The sequence below is a fragment of the Poecilia latipinna genome, unplaced genomic scaffold (genome assembly GCF_001443285.1).
Source record: "Poecilia latipinna isolate Pla-1442-1.1 unplaced genomic scaffold, P_latipinna-1.0 Scaffold1822, whole genome shotgun sequence".
Classification (NCBI taxonomy): domain Eukaryota; kingdom Metazoa; phylum Chordata; class Actinopteri; order Cyprinodontiformes; family Poeciliidae; genus Poecilia; species Poecilia latipinna.
Genome location: NW_015114438.1, coordinates 107,502 through 131,667, shown reverse-complemented (window position 1 = coordinate 131,667; position 24,166 = coordinate 107,502). Strand labels below are relative to the sequence as shown.

At 39.5% G+C, this 24,166-nt stretch overlaps 2 protein-coding genes across 2 annotated transcripts; one reads left to right on the top strand and one right to left on the bottom strand.

The window, feature by feature from the left end:
• The first annotated feature begins 5,651 nt into the window (after positions 1–5,651).
• On the top strand, positions 5,652–10,091 carry dhrs7 (dehydrogenase/reductase (SDR family) member 7). Its single transcript, XM_015014523.1, has 7 exons — positions 5,652–5,857; positions 6,660–6,812; positions 6,910–7,016; positions 7,718–7,957; positions 8,636–8,758; positions 8,831–9,046; positions 9,396–10,091. Exons 1-7 carry the CDS (start codon positions 5,728–5,730, stop codon positions 9,435–9,437), a joined length of 1,011 nt encoding a protein of 336 aa, XP_014870009.1. The 5' UTR covers positions 5,652–5,727; the 3' UTR covers positions 9,438–10,091.
• Positions 10,092–11,247: 1,156 nt separating this feature from the next.
• Positions 11,248–23,770, bottom strand: pcnx4 (pecanex 4). Its single transcript, XM_015014522.1, has 11 exons — positions 23,624–23,770; positions 21,527–22,307; positions 20,034–20,213; positions 19,394–19,932; positions 19,209–19,309; positions 18,255–18,377; positions 17,757–18,117; positions 15,000–15,103; positions 12,755–13,848; positions 12,070–12,256; positions 11,248–11,688 (listed from the first exon to the last, which is right to left on the bottom strand). Exons 2-11 carry the CDS (start codon positions 22,225–22,227, stop codon positions 11,437–11,439), a joined length of 3,642 nt encoding a protein of 1,213 aa, XP_014870008.1. The 5' UTR covers positions 22,228–22,307; positions 23,624–23,770; the 3' UTR covers positions 11,248–11,436.
• Between the last annotated feature and the right edge of the window lie 396 nt (positions 23,771–24,166).

Below are 24,166 nucleotides of genomic sequence, written 5' to 3'. Positions count from 1 at the left end.
GAACGCTGTCGTTGCTGAAAACATTCAAAATCTCACAGAGAAACTAAAATATTCAAGTTGAATATTGAGGAAATGACAAGCCTCTCTCCACCGGTGAACGACTTAATTTTTAGACAGACATGGGTCCAACCCCGAGGCTAGAGTTAGCTACCTGACTGACCAGTTTGTTGGTAACAACCTGCTCAAATACCACAGTTCCGCTTGTGGTGGCATGAACTGGTTCCCATACTGGCCCAGTTCAGTCAGGATCAGTTAGGCCCACTGGATGAAGGTCCAGCCCAGGATCAGATAAACAAACAGCCCTGCCAGTGTGCGGCCCTTGACCCTTGTCCCTCTCCACTAACTCTGACAGGCCTTCTCACCCTGTTGTGCTAACGTAATGTTAAAACAGGCAGAGCCGCCAAAGCTGGCCTAATCTAACGTCGATACACTAATTTAGCATGAAGTGCTAACTGCCCGGGTATCCCCCAGCAGCTGTCGGCCAAAGAGTAAAAATTTTACTTACCAAGCAGATAAATTATCAGATGACAGCAACGCAATGTGCAGTAGGGACAGAGTGTCCGCAGTTACCACCAGAAGGTGTTCAACGACGAAATGTAAGGGTTAGCGGTGGCTAAGCTAGCTAGCCTACAGCTAGCAGTGAACTGTCGTCACTCAACACTCAGTGCATATAAACTCTGGAACTGTGCTCCCTCTTTACGCGCTCCCGTTTTGCATTACATTATCTCAGCTGGTGAGCAAAAGAATAAGCTCGGCTCTTGTGTTTCTGAGGGGGAGAATCAGTGTACGGCCAAGCCAGGGAGGGAACCTGAACCGTCTGCCCCAGCCTCTCCACTTGACAGCTTGACAGCTCGCTAGCTAGCGTTAGCTTGTGAGACGCCACGGGGACAGGACCCGGATGTTCCAGACTGCGTCTATTCAAAAACATGACATCATCATTGCTGCTCTGCTGCAACCCATGTGCACGGAGAGCGTTACACAACGCTACATCTAAACCTCAATGTCACACTTTTATATGTATGTGGTGGAAACAGTGATGCAAAAATCAAAATATATTTAAATCAATGGTTGATTGGTATTACATACCCTACTAGTGTACAGACAGATTTAACCCTGTGAGTGACATAAGGTTACTGTTTTTTAACTGCTGAAGTGCATTTCTCTTTACAAAAAGGTAGTCATTTGTTCACATCATGGTAGTTTCTAATTCCTCATCTTAACAAATTGCTAATAATTTTGGACATGCAAGTTTATCTTAAACCAAATGAGGAGATGCTGCTGCTGACCCTCCCTCTTGACTGTCTCTAGAAATCAGGTGAAGAGGCAGCAGGAGGGGCTGAACTGGAACCAGGCTGCTGGTCTAAGTATTTCTGATAACATTACTAAAACTGCAAAATAAGATGGCTGTTCAAAGAGCTCTGTATCCAAACAAACTAACAGAAAGCTTAGTGGAAGGAAAAAATGTGTGACAAATGCCTTGCTACTGAAATGTGGTATACAAATAAAATTTGATTGATTGATTGAAAAAACTGTAGCTATTATTCGTGGCTGTTCTGTTTCCCTGCTGTTTAAAGTAATTTTTTCAGCTGATCTAACCACTTCATTTGGAAATGAAGGTTGCAGAATCAGGAAAATTAGTGAGAAGCTTCATGATCTGAGATGCTCATTCTTCATAGGCTGATCATAAAATGCAGTAATTCTTGTAAAAGAAATCTCAAAAAGTAATGAATGCATATACTGTACTCTTGTCTAACTGGTTTCTTGTTTTTATTTTTATTTTTAAAGCTTGAAATAAATAAGTAAACAAAATAAATACATTAATTAAAACCTGAAGACAAATCATCCTTTTTCAAACAAAGCCAATATTTATGCATCCAAGTCAGGGTGGAAAGCCCAGATTATGCATATCTATAACTGAATTATTTAGTATAATGAGAGAGAACATAAGTTGAAGAACTTTATTACAAAAAAATTTTAAATATTAGCATCGATGCAGCATCTCTGCCAACCTTTAGATTAAAAAGTTTGTGTTCAGCTGGAGTCTCTTTGACTCAGTAAAAGCGCGTTTTCCTCCCTATGTGCTGATCTGTCAGAAAGCAACTCAGCGTTGGTCACTTACGTAACCTCTGCTCTGTGGGTGCAGAGGAGATTCGCCCTCTTGGAGCTCCTGTCAAACTGAAACCCTGGAGTTCAGCTGAACTTATCTGAACCCTAATCTGATCCAAAACAAAAACAAGGACACTCTCTCAGAGGTCACACAAAGCTTAGAGTGTCCATGAAAACATAAAGTCGTAATCACAATTGAAATTTCATCATAGAAAGAGAACTGCAGCATTTTTATTACTACCAGTGAAATTTTAATGTGAATTATTTCTGAGTTAGTAAAAATTTTATCTCTTTGTAACGTGTGAAGTCATGGGAAAATCAGGACAAAGATTTCAGACTTACACAGAGTTGTATACAGAAATATTTCATATGAAAGAGAACCTGTTATGCAAAATTCACATTTCCCATGTTTTTATACTTCCATTTGGGTCTAAATTGCTTCTAATTAAAACACACTTGGGCTGTTTTTAAAATGTACTGTTTTTAAAACATACTTTCCCTGTTTTATTACTGAAGCAGTAATAAAACAAACCACTTCATTTTACTGGTTTGGGGCAATAAAACTGTTTTTTAAGAAGTAAAAGATTTTTGGTGTCTGGAAAATTAGCAGTTTCAAAAACCTCCCAGTTGTTGAGTCTCACTCCGCTGTTACCTAGCAACTTCAGCGAAGTCTAGCCCGTCACCTAGCAACCCCAGCTGAGCTCCAACACATTTGGTCAGCTGGTTTTACTGCTGTATATACCGTACAATGGCTGCTGGAAAACACAACAAGTGTTTTGTTGTTGACTTACCATCCAGAAACTACTTGCTGGATTCTTGTTGGTTGTGCAGGAGGCTCCACTTCTGCTTTTCAAAGATGTACGGCTGTATAATTGCGCATCTGTTAACAGCCATTTTGACGTGGGAGAGTAAACGATGAGTTCCAGCAGCTTATTTGGATTTAAAATGACAAGACGCCCTAAAACAACTCATTCTGTTTTGTTGTGAATGTTCTAAACTCTGTGTGCTGATGAATAAAGATCTCTGAATAAAGAAAATTAATAGTTGATATTTTCTCACAAGTGTATATGAACAAAAACAATGTAATTATTAAGTGAAAGGGAAAAAAGCTGCCACTGCCTCTTTAAACTCAGGTCAGTGCAGCGTAGAACATCCTGTATCCTGAACATCATCTCTTTATAGGGCCTAATAAGTTGGTTTTATTTCTTGTATTTTTATTTTTATTTTCAAGAAAACTGAAAGCTCAACGATGAAGACATTGATTTACTTCTGGGTGATTTTCTGAAGACACAGCGTTAAACATGTAAATCAGTTCTGTGAGGCTGTAAGATCATTTTAGACATATAGCAGCATGTACATCCTGACTGCCAGGGGACTGTTTGTCCTGAGTGGGACACCACCAGTAACAGGATACGTCCCAGTACATACACTTCAAATAGCATGCTGATGCACATCATGTGTCTAAAATTAACTTGATTTTTTAAAAGAAACTTCTCACTGAACTGTACTCACACTTTGAGTTTAAAATAGCAGCAGCAGGCCAACATCACCAACCAGATTGGTCACTGTTTTTGGAAGAATCATAATTCAACATGGTGCATTATTTACTACTAAGAGTAGAAGATTAAGAAACACCAGACTCAACAGTTATGACACGTATTTGGCTGAAACTGTGTAGATTAATTAATAGCTGTTAAAATTGATAACAATGCTATTTGTTGTTTGAAAAACCAGGAGTCGCAAAAGTTAAAAATTAACATTTATGCTACATTTACTAGTTTTAGTGCATTCTTCTTTGAGAAAATGGTAATAGGATGGGTGAAAATATATTTAAAAAGTACAGAACTGTTTGACAGATAATAATATGATATAATATATTTCTCTCAATGCGGAGAAGAAAAACTATTTAATATAATATATGTATTTATAATTTATGAATTTGACTATCTCCAGTCCAGAGACCTCAGAGGAAAATTACTCAAGCAGACAGCAATGAAACATAAGCCTGTAGAAATGTGTATTCCACTGAAGAGCAATAAGGTTTAAATTAGCAAATTTACACTTATTTTATTAAACTTTATGTAATAATGTTTGAAAAAGAGCAAAAATGTTTGGACTCATCTACTTTGAAAGGTTAGTGTTCTCCTTTCATTTCAATGAAAAACATTTTTTATTTATTTAGGAAGATGTAAACACCAGATGAATAACAAAGATTCATCTGGTGTATATATAAGTGTATAATAATTACATTTGGCAATTATGTAAAATGCCAAATGAAATTAAATAATTGCAATTTTTTATTCTGTTAGTGACATGTAAAATCTATTAAGGATAATTTTTAATCTTTAAATGCTTCAAATTTGTAGGAAAGATTTATACTTTCCAGGGAACAGAAACAAAACAAACCACAAACATGCAGTCTTTCCTAATAACACTCATATAATACAGTCATTATATGATCAATAATCTATTTTTTGTATTGTAAAGGCACATTGATGCTTTTATAAGACATTGTTTTACTGAACAGCTGAGAAGCATGACCAGTTTTAATGGCAGTGCATAGCCTGCAGGCCTTTAGGGTGTGGTACGTTGTTGCCATGGATGCATGTTTGTGTGTATAAACAGTAAGAGGTAAAATATTTCTAAATACAATGCCCCAAAATTAAAACTTTGGGCATTTTATAACATTTTTATATCATATCATATGTTTTTAATTAACTTTTAATTTGTCTGATTGCATGTAGGAAGAAAAAGAAATTATAATAATTCACATTAACCTTAACATACCATCCTTAAATCAAAACATGGTGATGGCAGGATCATGCTGTGGGCATGCTTTTCTTCAGAAGAGACAGGAGAGTTGGTTAATATTAATAGGAAGGAGCTAAATACATAAAAGCATTACCTCCTCAGCAAGACATGAAGTGTTACTCATCCATTAAGGTCAGGTGTGTGGCAGAACATGCAGAACCTTGGCCTAGTCAAAGTCCTGACCTAAATCCAACAGAGAATATGTTGTAAGACCTAGAAATGGATGTTCACAGATGTTCTCCACCCATTCAGGTGAATATTTCTGTCTCTAGATGTGCAAAGGAAGAAATCTAACCCAAAATGTTAATTTATTTAATAAGGAATAGTGCATGCTAATTAACATGAGTACATTAAAACAACCATGTGTGCCAGATTTAGCCACAAGAGAGAATTTTCATCTATTGATGATATAAAATTAAAGAAAAACAATTGGCATGCACATGGAAGAACACGGAACATTTAATTTACAGCAAGTTACAAGAAATGGTTAGTAGTGGTACAAATGAGCAATTATAAAAAATCAAGTTAGCTATAGTTCATTTGTAGTTAGTCCAGAGGGGCTTAATTCAAGTGTATTCCATACTTTTCATTTTTATAAACCACTTTGTGTTGGTCACTTATATATGAAATCCCATTAAAACAGACTTATGTTTGTGCCAAAATGTGGAAAAAGTTTAATAACTAGCTACCTAGATAGACCGATCTTAAATTTGAAAATATTACAATATAGGAAGTGACGTCATTACAGTTTAGCTTCCTCTCTGCAGTTGTTCTTTTTTTATTCTCCGTATTAAACTCCTTTTCTGACAAATGGATTGGTGCTTTTCCTCCCTTCTGTGGAGTTTTATTCTTCTGTGTTTGCTCGTCCACGTCGTGTGTTTTATTTTTGGAGACGCAGACGTAACTCTCCAGCTAGCTAGCTTAATAGGACATAAACCAGGTGAGATCCGGACTCTGGACATGGAGCTGTGGGAGGGGTGCGCCTGGTTCGGATCGACACAAAAACTGTTTCGCAAAACCAGGATTGTCAATAAAATATGGATTTTTCGGAATAACAAATGCACAGTTGTCGAGTAACATCCGTTATAACTTCTCTTCTGTTCCCGTTATGCTGCCGTTTGCTCTATCGGTTAAACAGGAAGTTGCCCCTTCAAAATAAAATCATCGCGACTCAAACAGGAAGTTAACCACGGTTAAAACCAATTAAGAGTCTAAGTCATTTGTACGTTGTAGTCAACCAGATTCTGCAAAAATGTTTTTATATTCAATATTGAACTGTCAGGTTTTGTATAAATATTGATCAAATGTGTAACATAAATTAATCTACTGTTACTTTTTCTTATTGTTATTGTTTATGTTTTAAATTTTAATATCCAGTATTTATATAAAAACCTTTTACATTTTTTTATTATTTCAAGGAGATAAAGTTCAAACATAAAATGAAATATTGTTTCCTAAAGATAAAAAAAAAAATGGGCCCAAACACTGAACCCTGGGGAACTCCACTGGTTAAACCAGTTGAGTATATTCATTTATTTACTAGAGCTGTTGTTTTTCCATGATGAACTCTAAAATAAAGACTTAAATATTGAAAAATGTGAACATAACTACAGATCCACCTTTTTCTTTAGAATTTCTTATATAAATAATAGACTGAGATTTGGTAAATAGTTTAAATGTAATTGTTTCTGAATTAAAATGTTGTATTTTCCAGGCTAAAGTTGTTTTGTTGTTTTTCCTAGAATCCAGGCTGAGAGGCCTGGTGGTCTGGGTCACCGGAGCCTCCAGTGGGATTGGAGAAGAACTGGCCTATCAGCTGGCGAAGTGCGGGTCTCGACTCGTCCTGTCCGCTCGCCGTGAAGACCAACTGAACCGAGTTAAACAAAAATGTCTGGGTGAGTTATTCGGTTTTCAAATAACTTTCCTGAATGTCTAAGAATTTATATTTAAACTAAAATAACACGAGTTTGTTGTTTTTATGTCTTCTTCAAGAGATCTCCAGCCTCAAAGACGAGGACATTCTTGTTCTTCCTCTTGATTTGTTGGACAGGAAGTCGCATGAGGAAAAAACAAGAACAGTGATCGAAAACTTTGGACATGTAAGATCATCACATTTTTTTCATCCAAAGGAGAAAAGTGTTTTCATCTCCTTTCACAACCAAGAAACTAGTTGAGAATACAAATATTTTACAAGAGGGGTAAGACATTTAAGACTGTTTAAAACAAAAAAGCATGTAGTAAACATAAGAAAAGGTTTTAACAAGATGTACTTAAAGTTTTCCAAAATAAATCTATTTTGATATGACCAAAAAACCTCATCCTAGCGCAAAAACTGTTTTTTTTTCTGTTTGTTTGTTTTTTTTATAATTTGATGTGTTTCCATTAAGCAAATTTATTTTCGTAATTTCATATTTACACACTTTTATGGTTAACTGAAGTACAGCTAATGTAGATGACCAGCAGTTGTGGTCCAAGTACTAACCCCTGAGGAACACCCTTCAGTATGTAGTATATCTGTACATACTGGAATACTTAAATGTAAAGCCGTTTTTGTGGAGTTTTTAATGTCATTTAAACAAATAGAGACATAATGACAAACACGGAGAAGCAGCATTCAGCTTCTATGCACCACAAATCTGGAACAAACGTCCGGAGAACTGCGAAATAGCCGAAACACTGAGTTATTTGTTATACAAATAAACTTGATTGGTTGATTGAATGAGGACAGGATCAGTTCCACTATGTATGTTTCTGAAAATTAGATTTCAAACTCTCGACATTTCCCAAACCTCCTCCTCAGATCGACGTCCTGATCAACAACGGGGGCCGGAGCCAGCGCTCCCTGTTCCTGGAGACCCGCGTCGAGGTTTACGAGGCCTTGATGGAGCTGAACTTCATCGGCACGGTGTCTCTGACCAAGCAGGTGCTGCCTCACATGACGCAGAGAGGCAGAGGGAGCGTGGTGACCGTCAGCAGCGTGGTCGGCCTGGCTGGGGCGCCCCTATCCACAGGATACTCTGCCAGCAAGCACGCGCTGCAGGTGATGCCACTTTGTCAGACTTTACTGGACGACAAATTGTCCCAGAAGTTATCGCTATAAACAATAGTGTTGTTTGTTTGAGAACTTTTTCAAGTAATACAATGGTAATAGTGTCATAATAATACAAGTTGTGACGTCACTCTTCTGTGAACTTTGTAGCTGGCAGCCATCTTGGTAGGCAGTTGCTATGACAACAATAAGCTGAGAATCTCGCCTTGTTCCTGTCTAAACATCATAAGTACCTCACAACTATTACTCAGCTACAACTTTTGAGTACTCTACCCACCTCTGTGTAATTCTAAGATAAATATCAGTGATATTCACTTCAGTACTTGCTGCCAAACTAGCAAAATTAGCTGAGCTAATGTAGCTTTTTTCCGCAAGACATTTTAAATATTCAAAATAAATAAACAGCAGAATAACAATTAAAATAAATGAATAAGTCTCTGAAAACAAAATTGTCCTTCAAAAAAAAGGCTATTTGATAGAAAAGCACCAGACTGAAGACTTTTATCATCCAGTTTTTGTTAGAAAAGAGAAAAACAATACATCATGCAAGTGAAAATTATTGAGGTAATTTTAATTTATCCTGTGATTATCTGATTTATTTCCTTGTCAGGAATCTAAATGATAATTACCAGCGTAACTAGAACCTGTTTTGTGGGTTATCGTCCACAGGGTTTCTTTAATTCTCTTCGAACTGAGCTGACAGACTTCCCAAATATCCTCATCAGCATGGTGTGTCCGGGTCCGGTTCAGTCAGACATCGTCAGCAACGCCTTCACTGAAGAACTAAACAAGGTAACACATTTTATTTTCTCTCTATGCCTCTGAGCACTTGGCTGTTTCTGCTTTCTCTGTTTTCCTCCTCAGCCTGTGGCCATAGTTGGCAGCCAGGAGCACAAGATGTCGACGAGTCGCTGTGTGCGTTTGATGCTGGTGGGAATTGCAAACGGTGTGAAGGAAATGTGGATTGCCCAGCAGCCCTTCCTGATGTTTTACTACGCCTGGCAGTACGCACCGACAGTGGCCTGGGCCATGACCAACCAGCTGGGCAGGAAAAGGGTGCAGAACTTCAAAGCTGGCGTGGTACGTTTGTCTTCAACACTGCAAAAACACAAAATATTACCAAGTACTTTTAGTCTAGTTTCTAGTGCAAATATCAGCTACACTGGCATACCTCTGCCAGACACCCGCAGCTCCAGGAGAGTTTGAGGCGTAATGGGAGGAAAAGGGAAGAAATCTACCAATCGAGGAATATTTTTCAACATTGAAGTCTGTGTATTTAAAAAAATGTCAGGGTCAAGCTTGTGGCCACAGAACAATTACTGTAAATTTAAAAATCTCTCATTCAGTTTTCATCCTTGAATGAGAACCATTCTGATTTTGTTTACCGCTGTGCCAAATCGGAGTTGACAGGCGGCCCTTTCTGTTGCAGGACGCGGACTCCGCATACTTCACTAAACCAAAAACCTCCTGAAAGACGACACATCCTGAAGGGGAAGGACTCCGCCGCATTCCTGACGCTGGCTGTTTCCTACCAGAAAAGATTTAAGGGTGAAGGATAGCTTTTTTGAAAGCTTGGCGCTCCTTCCATCCCAGATGTAATTTCTCTTTTAGATGAAAATGTTTAACCTTGCCTGAAGACAGTATAAGTAAGAATGATGATGCACTGGTGCTGACCTTTCCGATGCACAATAAAATCAGTTTTTGTAACCTGGTAATGTTAAAAAAAAACAAAATATTTTTGCCAACATTTTATTTCAAGTATATACATTTACACATATATAAAAATCACTATGTACAGAAATCTGGACACATTCCTTTGAACGCCTGTAAACAACTGATTGTAAACAAAAACAATAGCACTGACATAAAGAGAGCAAGATATTCCCAAGGCACATCCTTGATATCCTGAACAGAACATTCAAATTATCGTCCCTTTTTTTGGTGACATGGAGATGAAATCAGAAAAATGTGGAAAAAGTTCAATAAAACCAGATGTTTTCCTAAAAAGGAAGTGGTTTCTCTGTTCAATTCCAACAGATTGAAATGTGCTCGACTCAGATTTTGGCATTAAATGTTTCTGTAATGCAGTATTATGTAATAATAAATGCAAAATGTAATAAAATAATCATTTTGTGCTGATTATTTCAATAATTTTTTTAAACAATATTTTTTGTTCACACAAATAATTATACTTCATAAAACAGTCATGTTGTAGATTCAGTAACCATTTAAATTTAACCTTTGGTCAATAACTTGAAACTTTTGGTCATTTAGTTGCGTTTTAGCCAGAACTCGCAATATTAACCTACATGTAAAAACAATCCAATATGCATTCATTACATTTTGCATTATTGTATAATGCCGTATAAAAGTTGCAGTATGTGACTTTAACATTTGTTGGAACTGTCACCATGTCATGAGAGATAATCTGTGAAAACCTAAAACAACCAATCAGAGCCAGAAGGCGGGTCTTAGCACTGTCAGCCCACTTCCTATTGGCTGTTTAATGTGTTCATTGTGGATAAATAATTTATCATTACAGAGAAATCGTTTATCTACCTTCAACGCTAACTAGCCTAGCAAACACATAATCTTCTCGCTGCAGAGAGCAAGGAAGGGATTGTGATTGGCAGCATTAAGACCCGCCCCCAGGCTCTGATTGGTTGTTTCTAGTTACCACTGGAGAAGATGGAGAAGCTTTTTAGAGTATTTGTTTCATGACCGACAGCTTCAACAAATATGTCTATTTTTTATATGAAAGTTACATACTGCTACTTTAAAGATGTTTTATTAGATTTTAAATCCCAATTTTATGACATTATTTCATAAAGTGGTGCTACAGTTCCTGTTTAAAAAAATATTAAAAACTCCCACTTAAAGCTGCAGTATGTAACTTTTTCAAAAATATCTTTTTTACATATTTGTTAAGATTGTAACCATGTCTTGGCATTATGAGACAGATAATGTGTTTAAAAAAAGATATCAAGCTCCTATGCTTTTTTTGCTAACTAGAAACAACCAATCAGAGCAAGGAGGCGGGTCTTAGCGCTGTCAATCAACCTCTGCTACAGCTTTTTCCCCATCAGCATAGCATGTTGTGAATGCTACACCAAATAGCATGTCAGAAAAATGGCTTTTCTATATGGTAAGTTGTTTGAGTACATGAGGTTGATTGACAGTGCTAAGACCCGCCTCCTGGCTCTGATTGGTTGTTTCTGGTCAAGAATTTCTTCAGACAGCAATAGTAGCTCAGGGAAGAAGTGGAGGAGACCAATCTTTTCACAGATTATCTGTCTCATAACAACATGATGACAGTTTCAACAAAAACATAAAAAACATTATTTATAAAAGTTACATCCTCCAGCTTTAATGAGAAAGATATTGGGTGTCCAAACAGAAAACAATGCAACAGGTGAGAAACAAACTGAGGTGTTTTCTTTTGAAACGAAGGCGCCCTGAGGGACTCCGGGTCAGAGGCAGGGGAAGTGGAGCGGGGCGGAGGAGTAGATGGGGTAACCCAGCGGCGGGTCGGCGGCCTGAACTGTCAAGTTTCGGAGCATGAACGGGTGAGCCTGGATGCTGTACCGCTCCTCGTCGTCGTTGGTGGCGTACAGGAGTTCCCAGGAAAGGTTTGCCCACTGACCTCTGACCCCCTCTCCGTTCAGACGGCCGACCTGCACCAGCTGCTCCTGCAGGGACAGGACCCGACCCGTGTAGGTTCCCTGAGGACGGAAGACAGACAGCGCCTCTCAAAACTTAACCCACCATAACAATGTGTCCCAGAGCTGGGCGGTGACTGGCTACTTTTACTTCAGTAACATTTTATATTATTTTTTTAAAGTAATGTTACTTTTACTTGAGTAATTTTATTATAAAGTATTTCTTCTCTTACTTGAGTAAAATTTCTGGATTCTTTTCCCACTGAATGAAAAACAAACAAGTTCTAACCAAAAATTCACCAGACTCAGACTCACGCCTGCAGTTTTTGTTAAAGTTTCATAAGTTTTTTATCGAAAGAAACTGATTTGGAACATTTTCTTTATTTTTTGTTACCGATATGAATTATTGTTTTTAACTTGATGCAGCAGAGGTTGTTTAGTTACCATGGTGATGTCGTGTCCCAGGGAGAACAGGAAGGGCTTCTCCTGAAGGACGCTGTCGTGCCAGCCTCTTTCCGTCACCAGGCCGATGTACCAGTCCCGTTCATATTCCTCTAAAGTGCTGAACAGTTCCTCCGGGGACTCCATCGGCCCCAGGCTGGCCTGATCGAACAGCAGCTTGAAGCTAAACCTGCGGGAGAAGAAAAACAGAGGCTCTAACAGAGGCTGTCGAATCAAAATCCTGGTTTGTGAGGATATAATATTTGGAAAAATCTTGATTTTTTTCACCTTTGGTTTTAATAGTCCAGGGCAGTCGTTTTGTTCTAGCTTCTATTTATTTGAACTTTTAATTCAGGTACAATTTTTATTTTTTAATTACGAGTTGTATAGTAGTAATATTAGGGGAATTAAGCAGTAATTTTATGAGAACTCCAATTCAAAACAACTAAATTAAAATGAGGAATGTTGACCATCTTCTCAAGTTACACTTTGGTATAAAAGACAGAAATAAAAGCTACTTTTTGAAAATATTTTTATGATCTGTAGTCTTTTTCAGAAAAGCAAGCAAGAAAAATGAAATCAGATATTGAATCTGGTAGGAAGATAAAATCGTATATTTTATTTTGAAGCTGCATCTCCCAGCCCTATTCTGGTCCCATTAAAACCAGTTTAAATCAGGAGCTTCTACCTGAAGGCCTGCAGTGTGAGCTGGTAAAGATCTTTGCTTGAAGACAGCCAGTCCAGTCCCTCCGTCCATGGCACGTCTCCGCAGTATAGCCTGTAGATGTAACTGGGGCTGGTGAACGCTGACTCCGCCCCCACAGAGATGAGGCAGGACAGCGCCACCTTCACGTGCAGCTCCTTCAAAACCTCGTCCTCCTTCAGGGCTTTGGTCATGTCCTCCAGTGTTTCCCCCTGTGCCGCCAGCCCAAAGCGCCCCAGGCTGAAGCGAAACCATTCCTCCGGGAACAGCGGCCTGAGTGACAGCAGGCGGGATGGGAGCAACGGCGCTGTCCTCCAAACCGGAGGCAGGTTGAACGCCTCCGACTGCGGGCAGCTGAAGTTCAGGTGAGGGCTTTCTCTGAGCACCTCCGGGTTTCGGCCTCTGTCCACCGCCGGCATGCCGATGCCGAGCCCCAGAGGCTGCAGCGGCTGCAGCGCAGACAGCGCCATGTTCTCAAACAGGCTGTCCATCTCTACGGAGCCGGGCAGCGAGGCGCCAGTCTGCAGCGCCGCGTGGCCCGGCTGCGCCTCCGCCGTCACCAACGCAACGGTCCGCCGGGCCGGCTGAGGCCCGAACAGGTCGTCCTCGTCCGACCAGTCCCCGAACGACGTCAAACTGGAGCTGTCCTGTCTGAACCTGAGAGAGGACATGTTGGACTCCACCACCACAGCCTCGGACGGCGGGTTGCATGTGGTCTGGGCCAACTGGGAGGACTGGGACTTCACGCCTCCGATGGCCGACCCGACCTCGCTGCTCCACAGCAAACCTTTCTGCCTCTGCACACAGTGGCGCAGCAGCAGCCAGGTCAGCGCCTTCATGAAGTCCTCCTGCAGTTTCCTCAGGTTGTCGTGGGAGTCGATGATGCCGGAGAGGACGTTCCTGGCGTCAGAGTAGACCCGGACCGCCAGCGCAGCGCAGGGCGTCAGCGCGTTGCCCCAGTGCAGGTTGAAGCCCTGGGTGAAGCCGAGCCGCTCCGGGCGCTCGAAGGCGGCCTCGAACACCTCGTCCACCCGGCGGGCCTCCACCGTGTGGCAGGACGTCTCCTGCAGCTCCAAACCCTGCAGCAAAGAAAAACTCATCTAACTTTAAATTTCAGTTCACTGCATCTGTGTACACTGTAAAAACATGAAATCTTACCAAGTATTTTTGAATAATTTTGAGCACAAATATCTTAGGATACTTGAAATAAGACAAAATGTTGTTTTCAGCGAGATATGTAATTTTGGTTTAAGTTAATTATTCTTAAATATTGATGAAAAAGTACAAATTCCACTGGCAGAATATTTAACTTCTGACATTTTCCCATTTTATAAGTCAAATAATCTGCTAGTCGAACTGGTAGTTTTTACCAATACTGACTTAAAACAAGCTTCTATATCTTACTGAAAAGTGACTTTTAGTTAGTTTTTGTCGTATTTCAAGTGAAATAAGATATTTGAACAAAAAAAATAGAATGAAATACTTGGTAAGATTTTGTGTTTTTGCAGTGTAGCACTAATTCTCAGCCAGATTTAATGCATTTAATGAAATACAATCATGTCAAAAAGCTTTTACAGTAAGTGTGTTTTCATAGACATATTTGGACATGTTTAGGACATTTTCCCACCTGATAGTTTATTAGACTTGGTTTCAAAAAATAATGCCATTAAGCAGTTTTTGCTATGCAATTATTAATTGATTAATGCGGAACATGGTCACCAGATCAGCCCTACATTGTATTAATTCAAGCACAACTCCCTGAGCTTTTCACATGTTGACATCAATCTTAGCTACAGATGAATCCTTTGCTACAAATGATCAAGTATAAACTATATTATTGCATTCAAGACAATAAATATTTAGTTTAAATTTAAAAATTAATCTATTTATTCATTTATTTATTTATTTATTTGCATCTATTGATGTATGTCTAATAATGTATATAACAATTTAAGTGGTTAAATGAAAAATGTGCAGAATGTGCCAAAAAAATGTTTTATTTTGCATCCGATTAATTGTCAAAATAATTGATTAGTAAAATAATAGTTAGTTGCAGCTCTGATGAAATGGAGTCAAACTGAGCTCAAAATGCAAAGTAACAAGAAGTTTTCTATCAAAGGAAGCCCAGGTGAGACCCTTCTTGTCCACACCAAGCATCTGGTCACAGTGAAAAGGATTCATTCACGAAACACCTGCAGTGACCATTAAAAGCAGAAAAACGCTGCAGTACCTTAATATTAACTGTACAGTAGCCGTATCCTCTCTCCAGGATCATTATCCAAACCATACGGTCCTGGAAACGTCCCAGAAAATGAGAGCCTGGGGCGACAGAACCTACAAACAGAGAGCACATCATGAGTCGTCGGTGAATTGAACGTATGAGGAGGTGTGGCGTCTAATCCGAGGTCAAGAAAGGGGGAACACACAACATGCACTCAGCCTAACAAACAAACGCATCCGTTTCATTTTTCATCAGCTGCTGCTCTATCTGGTTACATTACAGAGCAAATAATCACATCAATAAACACAGAAATCTACACAGGGCTGAAACAATTAATCAGATTAATCATGATTAATCGATTATTGAAATTATTGTCAACTAATTTAACTCAAAAACCCGACATTATGCCAAAAACAGTAGTTATGCCAAAACTGTGTAAGTTATGTATATATTTTTCATTTAAATTAAATACACCTTTGTCTGGAAATATTTTCATTTCTCACCGAAGTGACAGTTTTAGATTCACCCAGTTTATTGAATTTTAGGAAATAAAATTTTCATTTTCTTGTTTAACAAAATAATCTAATTGTTCATTTTCACCTTTAGTATATTTTTAATATCATAAAAAATTGTTAAATGAAAAATATGTAAAATGTGGCAATGTGTTTTTATCTGATTAATCGATTAATCGTCAGAGTGATCAATTACTAAAATAGTTGTTAGTTGCAGCCCCTGGATCTAAACATTAAACCTAATCTAACCCTCATCTTTCCATCAGTCGGAGCAGGACTTTGATTTCTGCAGACAGAAGACAGACATTTATTTCACCACAGACCCACAGCAGAGCAGCAAGGTTAGGGAGCTTTTGTTTTACTATGACTAGTGCCGGCGTGGCTCAGGGATAATGTTGCGTCCCATAATGACATCTCAGAATAGTTCCAGCCGCTATATCGTGATGGGAAGCGACAGACTGAGCAGACTCTTCTTCCTGCTCACTGCTCCATAGCCTCCAGTGTGAGCAAAGCTAAAGGAACAGTACAAACCGCCGTCATTTAACAAGTTGCCGTTCTAAATAACACATCACCGCCACAGCTGCAAAGCTCATGTGAAACAGTAAGGTGAAATTTTTTGATCACTTTTGAATGGGCACTGCAGAAATATCAGCTTCCTGTTTGTATGTGTATTTTTTCCCCATTTGGGCCGTTCTGATTGAGCGCAGAGTGCATCGCCGCAGCAGTGTAGCTCAGCCTCGGAGTATTATGCGGTTAATGTTGCGGAAACATTCGGATGTAATGAATACAGATCAGAGCGGTTTTTTTGGGTCACTTCACAGGAAACTCAGCGCGATGATGTAAGCCCACATTACCGCCAGTACTTGAAAAAGGCTCCTCACAACCGAGTTTCTTTTTGGTATTTAACCATGTGGGGGGACGCATACAATCCCTGCTCCACCCAGAGGGGTGTTAGGTCACTAAAATATCTAAGAAGTGATTTTCTGAACTCTCTTTGAACTGTTTTTTTGTGTTACAGTGGAAGGTAAACACTCGGGCTGAAACAATTAATCGGATTATTCGTGATTAATCGATTACTGAGATTATCATTAGCTAATTCAGTAATTGATGAATTGCTGATTGGAGTATACAGACTCAAAAAAGGCCAATTGCTGAAAGAGTGACATATTCAGAGCAGTAATGAAGCCAAAACTGTACAAAAATATATACATTTTGCATTTAAGATCAACAAAAAATTATATGTTCTCAAGTGGCACAGCTTTTGCTTCACCTGATTCAAATTGTGTAAAAGAAAAAAAAACTTAATTATTAATCAGTTAATCCAAAAATAACAAATTAAGTCAAGCAGAAAGGGTAGAGCTTTTCACATGTTGATGTTTGAAGTATTTTTAGCTGCAGATGCACCTTTTGCTACAAATGATCAAGCACTAAATTAATGCATAAATTAATTTGTTATTGTATTTTAGAGAAAAAAGTTTTTCTTACTTAAAAAAGTAATTGAGTTGTTTATTTGCATCTTTTAACATATTTCTAATATTGTAGAAAAAAAGGCAAATGAAAATTCTGTAGGATGAGAATTTTTTTATTTTTATCGTCAGAATAATCGATACATTAATTGATGCCTGAAATAATGGTTAGTTGCAGCCCGAGTAAACAACAACAGAAAGAGACGTGGATTTACCTCAGCGCTGTATTCTTTGGCTGCAACTAACCATTATTTCAGTAATGGAATCTTCTATCGATTATTCTGACAATTATTCAGATAAAAACTTTGGTCAGTGGACAGATTTTTTAATATTTTTATTTAACCACTTAAGCTTTTTATACAATATTAGAAATCCATTAAAAAGACGCTAATTTTGCAAATAAAACAATAATGAAAAAATTATTCATTTAGTGTTTTTATCTTAAATGCAGAATATATATATATATATATATATACACGTTTACATCTCTCAATATGGTTTATTTTTTTCAGTAGACGACCTTTTTTGAGTCCGTCTACTCGAGTTAACGATTGACTACTAAATAAGTTGATGATTATTTTAATAATCGATTCATCACGATTAATCGCTTCATAAAAATAAAAAATAAAAAAAAAGATTAATCGAATTGTTTAATTGGGTTTTGTTGTTACATTTTCAGCTATTTAATTACTATTTGTATTCTGATGCAAATAACATTCTATAAATAAAATTTTAAATATGAAATAATTTTATAGAAAGAATAGAGAAAGCATGCACGACCCACTAACCGAGTGAACCGCTTGCAAAGGCCGTCCTTAGAGCAGAGGCCAAGCTTCCACTCATCTGCTGGTAGAAGACGGAGTCCGGACAGGGACAGGCCGTCCCCACTGGGCCTGGCCAGCTGCGCTGCGGCCTGGGAAATCCCACGAGGAAGACGGGCAGGGTGAAAAGGGGAAGCAGGGGGGCAGAGAGCAGGGCAGAGAGCGTCACCACAGCCAGCACCAGCGGCCACAGCGAGGCGTTGAGAGCCAGGAGAGTCCCGGCCGCCTGACGCCGCTGCTTCTTCTCCGTCCAGGACGTCACCAGGACAGTGAGGGTGAACTTCAGCTTGGCCAGGAACTGACCCAGTCTGTCCATCAGCAGGCCCACCTGGGTTACAAATTTAACACCATCAGGTCTGTAACATAACCGCCTTCAAATATGTGAATCTGTTATTGCAGCAGCATAATCTCACACTGAGACATCGAGAGGAATTTGCTTAATTTACTGATTTATGTTGAGCTCACCAGAAGAAGCTGAACTCCAGTTCCTAAGGCGTCCCATCTGGGTAGTGTTTTACTTCCAGCTGCAAGCTGCACTAAGATCACCACCACCATCTGCAAAAGGGCGTCCTCTGAGCTCTGCCACACCTGAAAGGCAAGAACCACCTGTACTCAATGACCCCATCCTCATGATTATTGAAGTAGAGAGAGTGGAGAATAGAAGAGAGCACGTTCTTTTTCCTTTGGCCTCTGAGAATCTGGAACAAGTTATTAAAGAAATCATTCAAATGAGCTGCTGGTGGCCACGCCTCCAACTCAACGTTTACACTCAAACATGAAAACGGCTCCAAACAGATGCACAATTATACAACTGTACATCTTTGAAAAGCAGAAGTGGAGCCTCCTCCACAACCAACAATACTGCAAAAACAAAATCTTACCAAGTATTTTTAGTCTAGTTTCTATTGTAAATATTTTGCCACACTAAGTTAAGACAAAACTAACTTTTTCTACAATTTTAAGGAATTATTGAACTAAGCTCCAATATCTTGGTGAAAAGGTAAAGTTAGTTTTATCTAATTTCAAGTGTGCTGAAATATTTGCACTAGAAACTAGACAAAAATTACTTGGTAAGATTTTGTGTTTTTGCAGTGAAGAATGCAGTAAGCGGTTTCTGAACAGATTCACTTGTCTTTTCCAGCAGCCATTGTACAGAAGTAAACCCAACTGACCAAACGTTCTGGGACTCCGCTGGGGTTGCTAGGTAATGGACACAGCTCAGCTGGGGTTGCTAGGTAACAGGACAGTCTGTGCGCGTTTGTGATGTTACATTTGGAAAGTTTTGAAACAAATTTTCCAGGTGCAAAAAAAAAACAATTTATTGCCAGAAAATGACTTTTTTTAAGTACTTTGGTTGTTTTTAGTAGCAGCATGGATGTATAAATCAGGCGACATGTCCCCTTTCGGGTGTGAACGTACCGCTCTAAAGGCTCGTGTCAATCCCACACTGACGGTGACTCTGTGGAGCGACCGCAGAGATTCGTCCATAGACAGAAAAGCAACCATCACAAACGGAGACACTGAAGTGGGACAGAGCAGGTTCTGGTCAGTCGCTTCTCCATGCAGATGTTTAGAAAATGAAAAGCATGCAGCCAGACGCTCACCAAGATAAAGCAGGACTCTCCGGATTGCAGCAACTGCGTGCAACCCTCTGCTCTTTTGCTTGAAGCTCTGAACATTGGACATTCCTTTAGGGTACAGGGGATTCAGGAACATCCCTGCAACTACATAAGCTCCCTGGATTTCTCTTAGAGCCCAGCAGAGAGAGAAAAGTATGATGAGGATGTAGCTAACCGGACCCTGAGGTCCTGTAACCAAGAACTGGGACTGAGCTGAGCCAATGAAGTGATGCAACAGTCCGGCCTCCGCCGTGGCCGCCGCCAGCAGGCTGAAAAACAGCAGCAGCTCCCGGCAGCCGAGGCTCCAGCCAAAGGAAGTGAGAGGGAAAGATGGCGACCCCCCGCTGTGAACTCTGTGGTCCCTGAAGGCGGTTCTCTGGCACCTGCAGAGCGCGCCGACCTGGCTCAGGTCCAGGCTCAGCAGAAACCCGGCAGAGGTGGAGAAGAGGACAACGCCCAGCGATGACGGGATGAAGTAATTACAAACAGCGACGCCAAAGGACACGGCGCACATGAGGAGCAGCCTGAGGGACACAAAGTTAACGATGACGTGATAAACAACAACACATCTCATCGTTTCTAGGTGTCAAACGGTTGTAGGTCATCATGGAGGGATGTTGCTCACCTGATGTTGCTGGACATCGGCGAGCCTCCCAGGCCAAACACCAGAACCTGCTCCGTTCCCCAGAGGAGCAGGGCGTCGAGCGGCGGCAGAACCCCCAGCGCCCAGAGCAGAGGCAGGAAGATGAAAACCACGTGCAGAGTCTGGCTGGCCAGCTGGAGCTCAGGAACAGCGTGGGAGAACCTACACAAAATGTTGACATCACTGTGACTGGGGCTGATTAATCAGATTAATCGATTATTGAAATAATTTAAAAGATCAATCGTTAAGTCTAAAAAAAAAAAAGAACATTTGCTGAAAACAAACATTTTCAGAGCAGTAATTAAGTCAAAACTGTACAAAATAAATATACATTTTGCATTTAAGAAAAGAAAACATGTCTTTAACTTTTATTTAAAAAAGTTTTATACATTTTGTTAAAATTGTCACCATGTTTTAACAGTTTAGTATGAGCTACTATGGCTGTTTGAAGAAAAGTGACACTCCTGGTTAAAAACAACCAATCAGAGCAAGGAAGAGGGTCTTAGCGCTGTCAATCAACCACGTGAAAGTGCTGCCAAATGTCCCAATGACACAGAAACAACTTAAAGTTCCATAAAAAAAGTTTATCCATAATCGGTGGCTATGCTAACTAGCATTAGCATTCTCTGCTATCAGGAAGACGCTGCAGCGTAGTAGAGAGAAAGTGTGTGTGGGGTGAGCACTGCATACACAAAGCATAACTGTTGATTGACAGCGTTAAGACCCTCCTCCAAGCTCTGATTGGAGGTCATCTGTGTCAAACCATACTGTGATGTCATGGTGACAGTTTCAACAAATATGTAAAAAATATTTTTATTAAAAGTTACAAACTGCAGCTTTAAACATGTTTTAGCCAAAACTCCTCAAGTGGCTTAGTTTTAGTTTCAGCAGGCTCAAATTCACAAAAGAAATGCTACAGTGTTGAATTTTAGACAATAAAATTTGTATTTTCTCATTTAAAAGAGGAATAAAATTGTTTATTTGCATCTTCAATGTATTTATAATATTGTATAAAAAAGGCTTAAGTGATTAAATGAAAAATCAGCAGAATGTGCCAAAGTTCTTTTAATTTAATTGATCAATCAGAATAAACAATAAGTTGATTAATTTAGATTAACTGATTAATCTGATAATTTTTTTTATCTGATAAATTGTTGGAATAATTGATTAACTGGATAAAAAAATAAGTTTTATCCGATTAACCTATTATTCATCAGAATAATAATTTAGTCAATTATTCTGATGAATTGATTTATCTGATTAACAAATTAATCTGATTAATTTGATTAACTGTCAAAATAATCGAGTAATTTGACCATTTTTTTATCTTATAAATCGTCAGAATAATTGACCAATTGGATTTAAAATACATATTTTATTCGATTAATCGTCAGAATAATCGATTAATTGGATAAAAATTGGAGTTGGAGGATTGCAGTTTCCTGAAAACTGAACCCTGTTGAGTTGTTGCTCACCTGTCAGCCAAATCCACGGCGATGAAGATAAAAACGTAGAGCGGCCGGGTGAGCGGCGTGATCTCGTACGTGTCCTGTGCTTGGAAAGTAGCCGTCTCTGCGGCCGTATTGACGATGAGGGAGTACTCGGCTATACACAGAGTCACCCAGCTGAGGACAAACACGACCAGGGAGGCGCCGGTGCTGCCGTACAGAGCCGTCAGTCGGCCCAGCAACACGTACCATGTCCCAAAGCCGCACAGAACTCCAGCTAGGACCGTGTGCAGAACCACATTCAGGCCGAACCGCTTCCCCGGAGCGATGAATCGGACCGTCTCCGGACTGACGCAGTGGGTGAACTCCACCTCCTCCTCGTCAACCAGGTTGTTGGGTGCGCCAAGTCTCTCCACTACTGTGCCGCTCCTGCGTGCAGCGTGCAGCGCCAGCGCCTGAACACCTGCTGCAGCTGCGAACATGAGCATGCCAGAGAGAACGGCGGCATAAAGCTCCTGGAGCAGCTGCAGCTGGCAGAGCAGCGTGCCGATGCCGCCGAACAGCCATGGCGTCAGGAACAAAACCGCTTGGTTGACGTATACGTAAGGCGGGGCACAGTAGCCTAGCTTGAAGCGGGGACCCCCCAACACGGTTTGGGGGAAGCGCTTCCAGAAGAACTCTTGCTTGTACTCGTTAAGAAGGGGCACATCTGGCCCCATTCTGACCATTCCAGAAAGAGTGGCAGGTCATCTCCACGGAAACGGAGAAGGCGTCGCTGTCATCATCTCGGCCATGGAGGACGACTCACCTGGAAAACACGAAACACTTCAGTCACAATACAGACCAGAGGAGGGCAGAGTACCCAAAAAAGTACTAGAGTAGCACTACTTCAATAAAGAGAACTAAAGGTGACTGCTTATGCTTCTTTAAACAGATTAGGACAGATCTATGGCCTATACAAATCATGTTCATTACGTTTTTTGTCTCATTATCTAAAATATTCTTATATAATGAGATTTCCGAGCGTCTTGTCACTTTAAATAAAAAATAAGCTGCTGCTGGCCACTCCCCCAACTCAATGTTTACACTCGCACATGAAAATTGCTGCAAACAGATGCACAATTATACAATTGTACATCTTTGAAAAGCAAAAGTGGAGCCTCCTTCACAACCAACATGAATGCAGCACACAGACCAATCCAGCACATGAGCTAAAACTGTACTAGCCGCTCAACCTGGGTTACGGAGAAAAAAACACTAAATTGTCCAAAGACCTCAACATTTTTCATTTCGTTTGGAAAATAAGGCAGCAGAACTTCAAGCTCAGAGTCAGAGCAGGAGTCTAACAAGAAACAGTGGTGCACTTTGAGTTTCAATCTGCTGGCAAATTTTATGGAAATACTGTTTTTTTTTTTCTCCAATAAGTTTTGGTGCCTGTCCACACTGCCAAAGATCCTCCATGCCACGTCGCATTGATGCAGTAACCGCATTAATGACTCCTGAAGTGTTAAACGATTAAAAATGTTGTTTTAGTTGTCTAATATATTGTTGTAATTCTATTTAAACCATAATGAGCAAAATAACAAAATACAGCTTGAAATAAGTCAATATTTTTAGTTTAATAAATTAGCTTTTCACTGATAACATATTGAAATGCACCTGTACAGGTAATATAAGCTAACCTGGGCTGTTTTTTATTACCATGCTACTAGTGTTTAGAGGATTTGGATCAGAACCGAAAGCTAAATAATAAAACTTTTCTAATGTGTTAATTTTTCACATTAAATCAATCTAGAATGATGAATCTAAAAGGTGTGTGAACCTGGTTTGTTCATGTTTCTAACGTTTCTGAGCAAAAACAGCAACTGCTGCTGAGACACCAGAGCACAACAGAGCAACAGGATGCTCTGATGGGAGTCCGTCTGCTTAAACACATTATTACAAATATAACAACCCGGTGACACCAAACCAGGTTTGTTATTACAGATAAAGTGGTCTCAAAAGACTGAACCTTTGCTAGTTCTGTGGCTGAAATAACGGAGGCAGACAGCGCCTCAATCCGCTAACTTCTCACACTAATAGCTAAAAAAACAAAATGTTTTGAGCAATGAGAGATCAACTTACTATCAGGGGGATAAGGACCAACGGCAAAGACCCTGTAGTGATATTTTCCACAAGATAATTATGAGGTTTGAGAGGAAAAACGGCCTGCAGTCCTCAGTATTAACATTAGCTGCTGGCTAGCCATAGCACAGCTAACCAACAGCAACATGATGCGCTGTCAGACTTTGACCAATCACAGTGCAGCTTACATGAAGGAGAGGACTCTGATTGGTGTAGGATTTTTAATCCCGCCCACAGAGCGCTGCCCGTTTATCAACACAATAAAGACAGAATCACAAATCAGTTTGATCTCAGCTATGAAATACATTAAAAACACTTCATATAACAAGAAAATAATTTTTGTTCTAAAATAAACTTGCAAAGAATCAAATTTTAAATTTTGTTTATTTTTTATTCATATTTAAATTAATAAATACATAAAATGCTTGAAAACAGAGAAGACTGTCAACTTTTCTTGTTGAATGATTAATTGAAATAGAACAACAAAAGTGCTGATATACAACAAATTTAAATACAATATTATAAAGGTGCAAAGATTTCCTA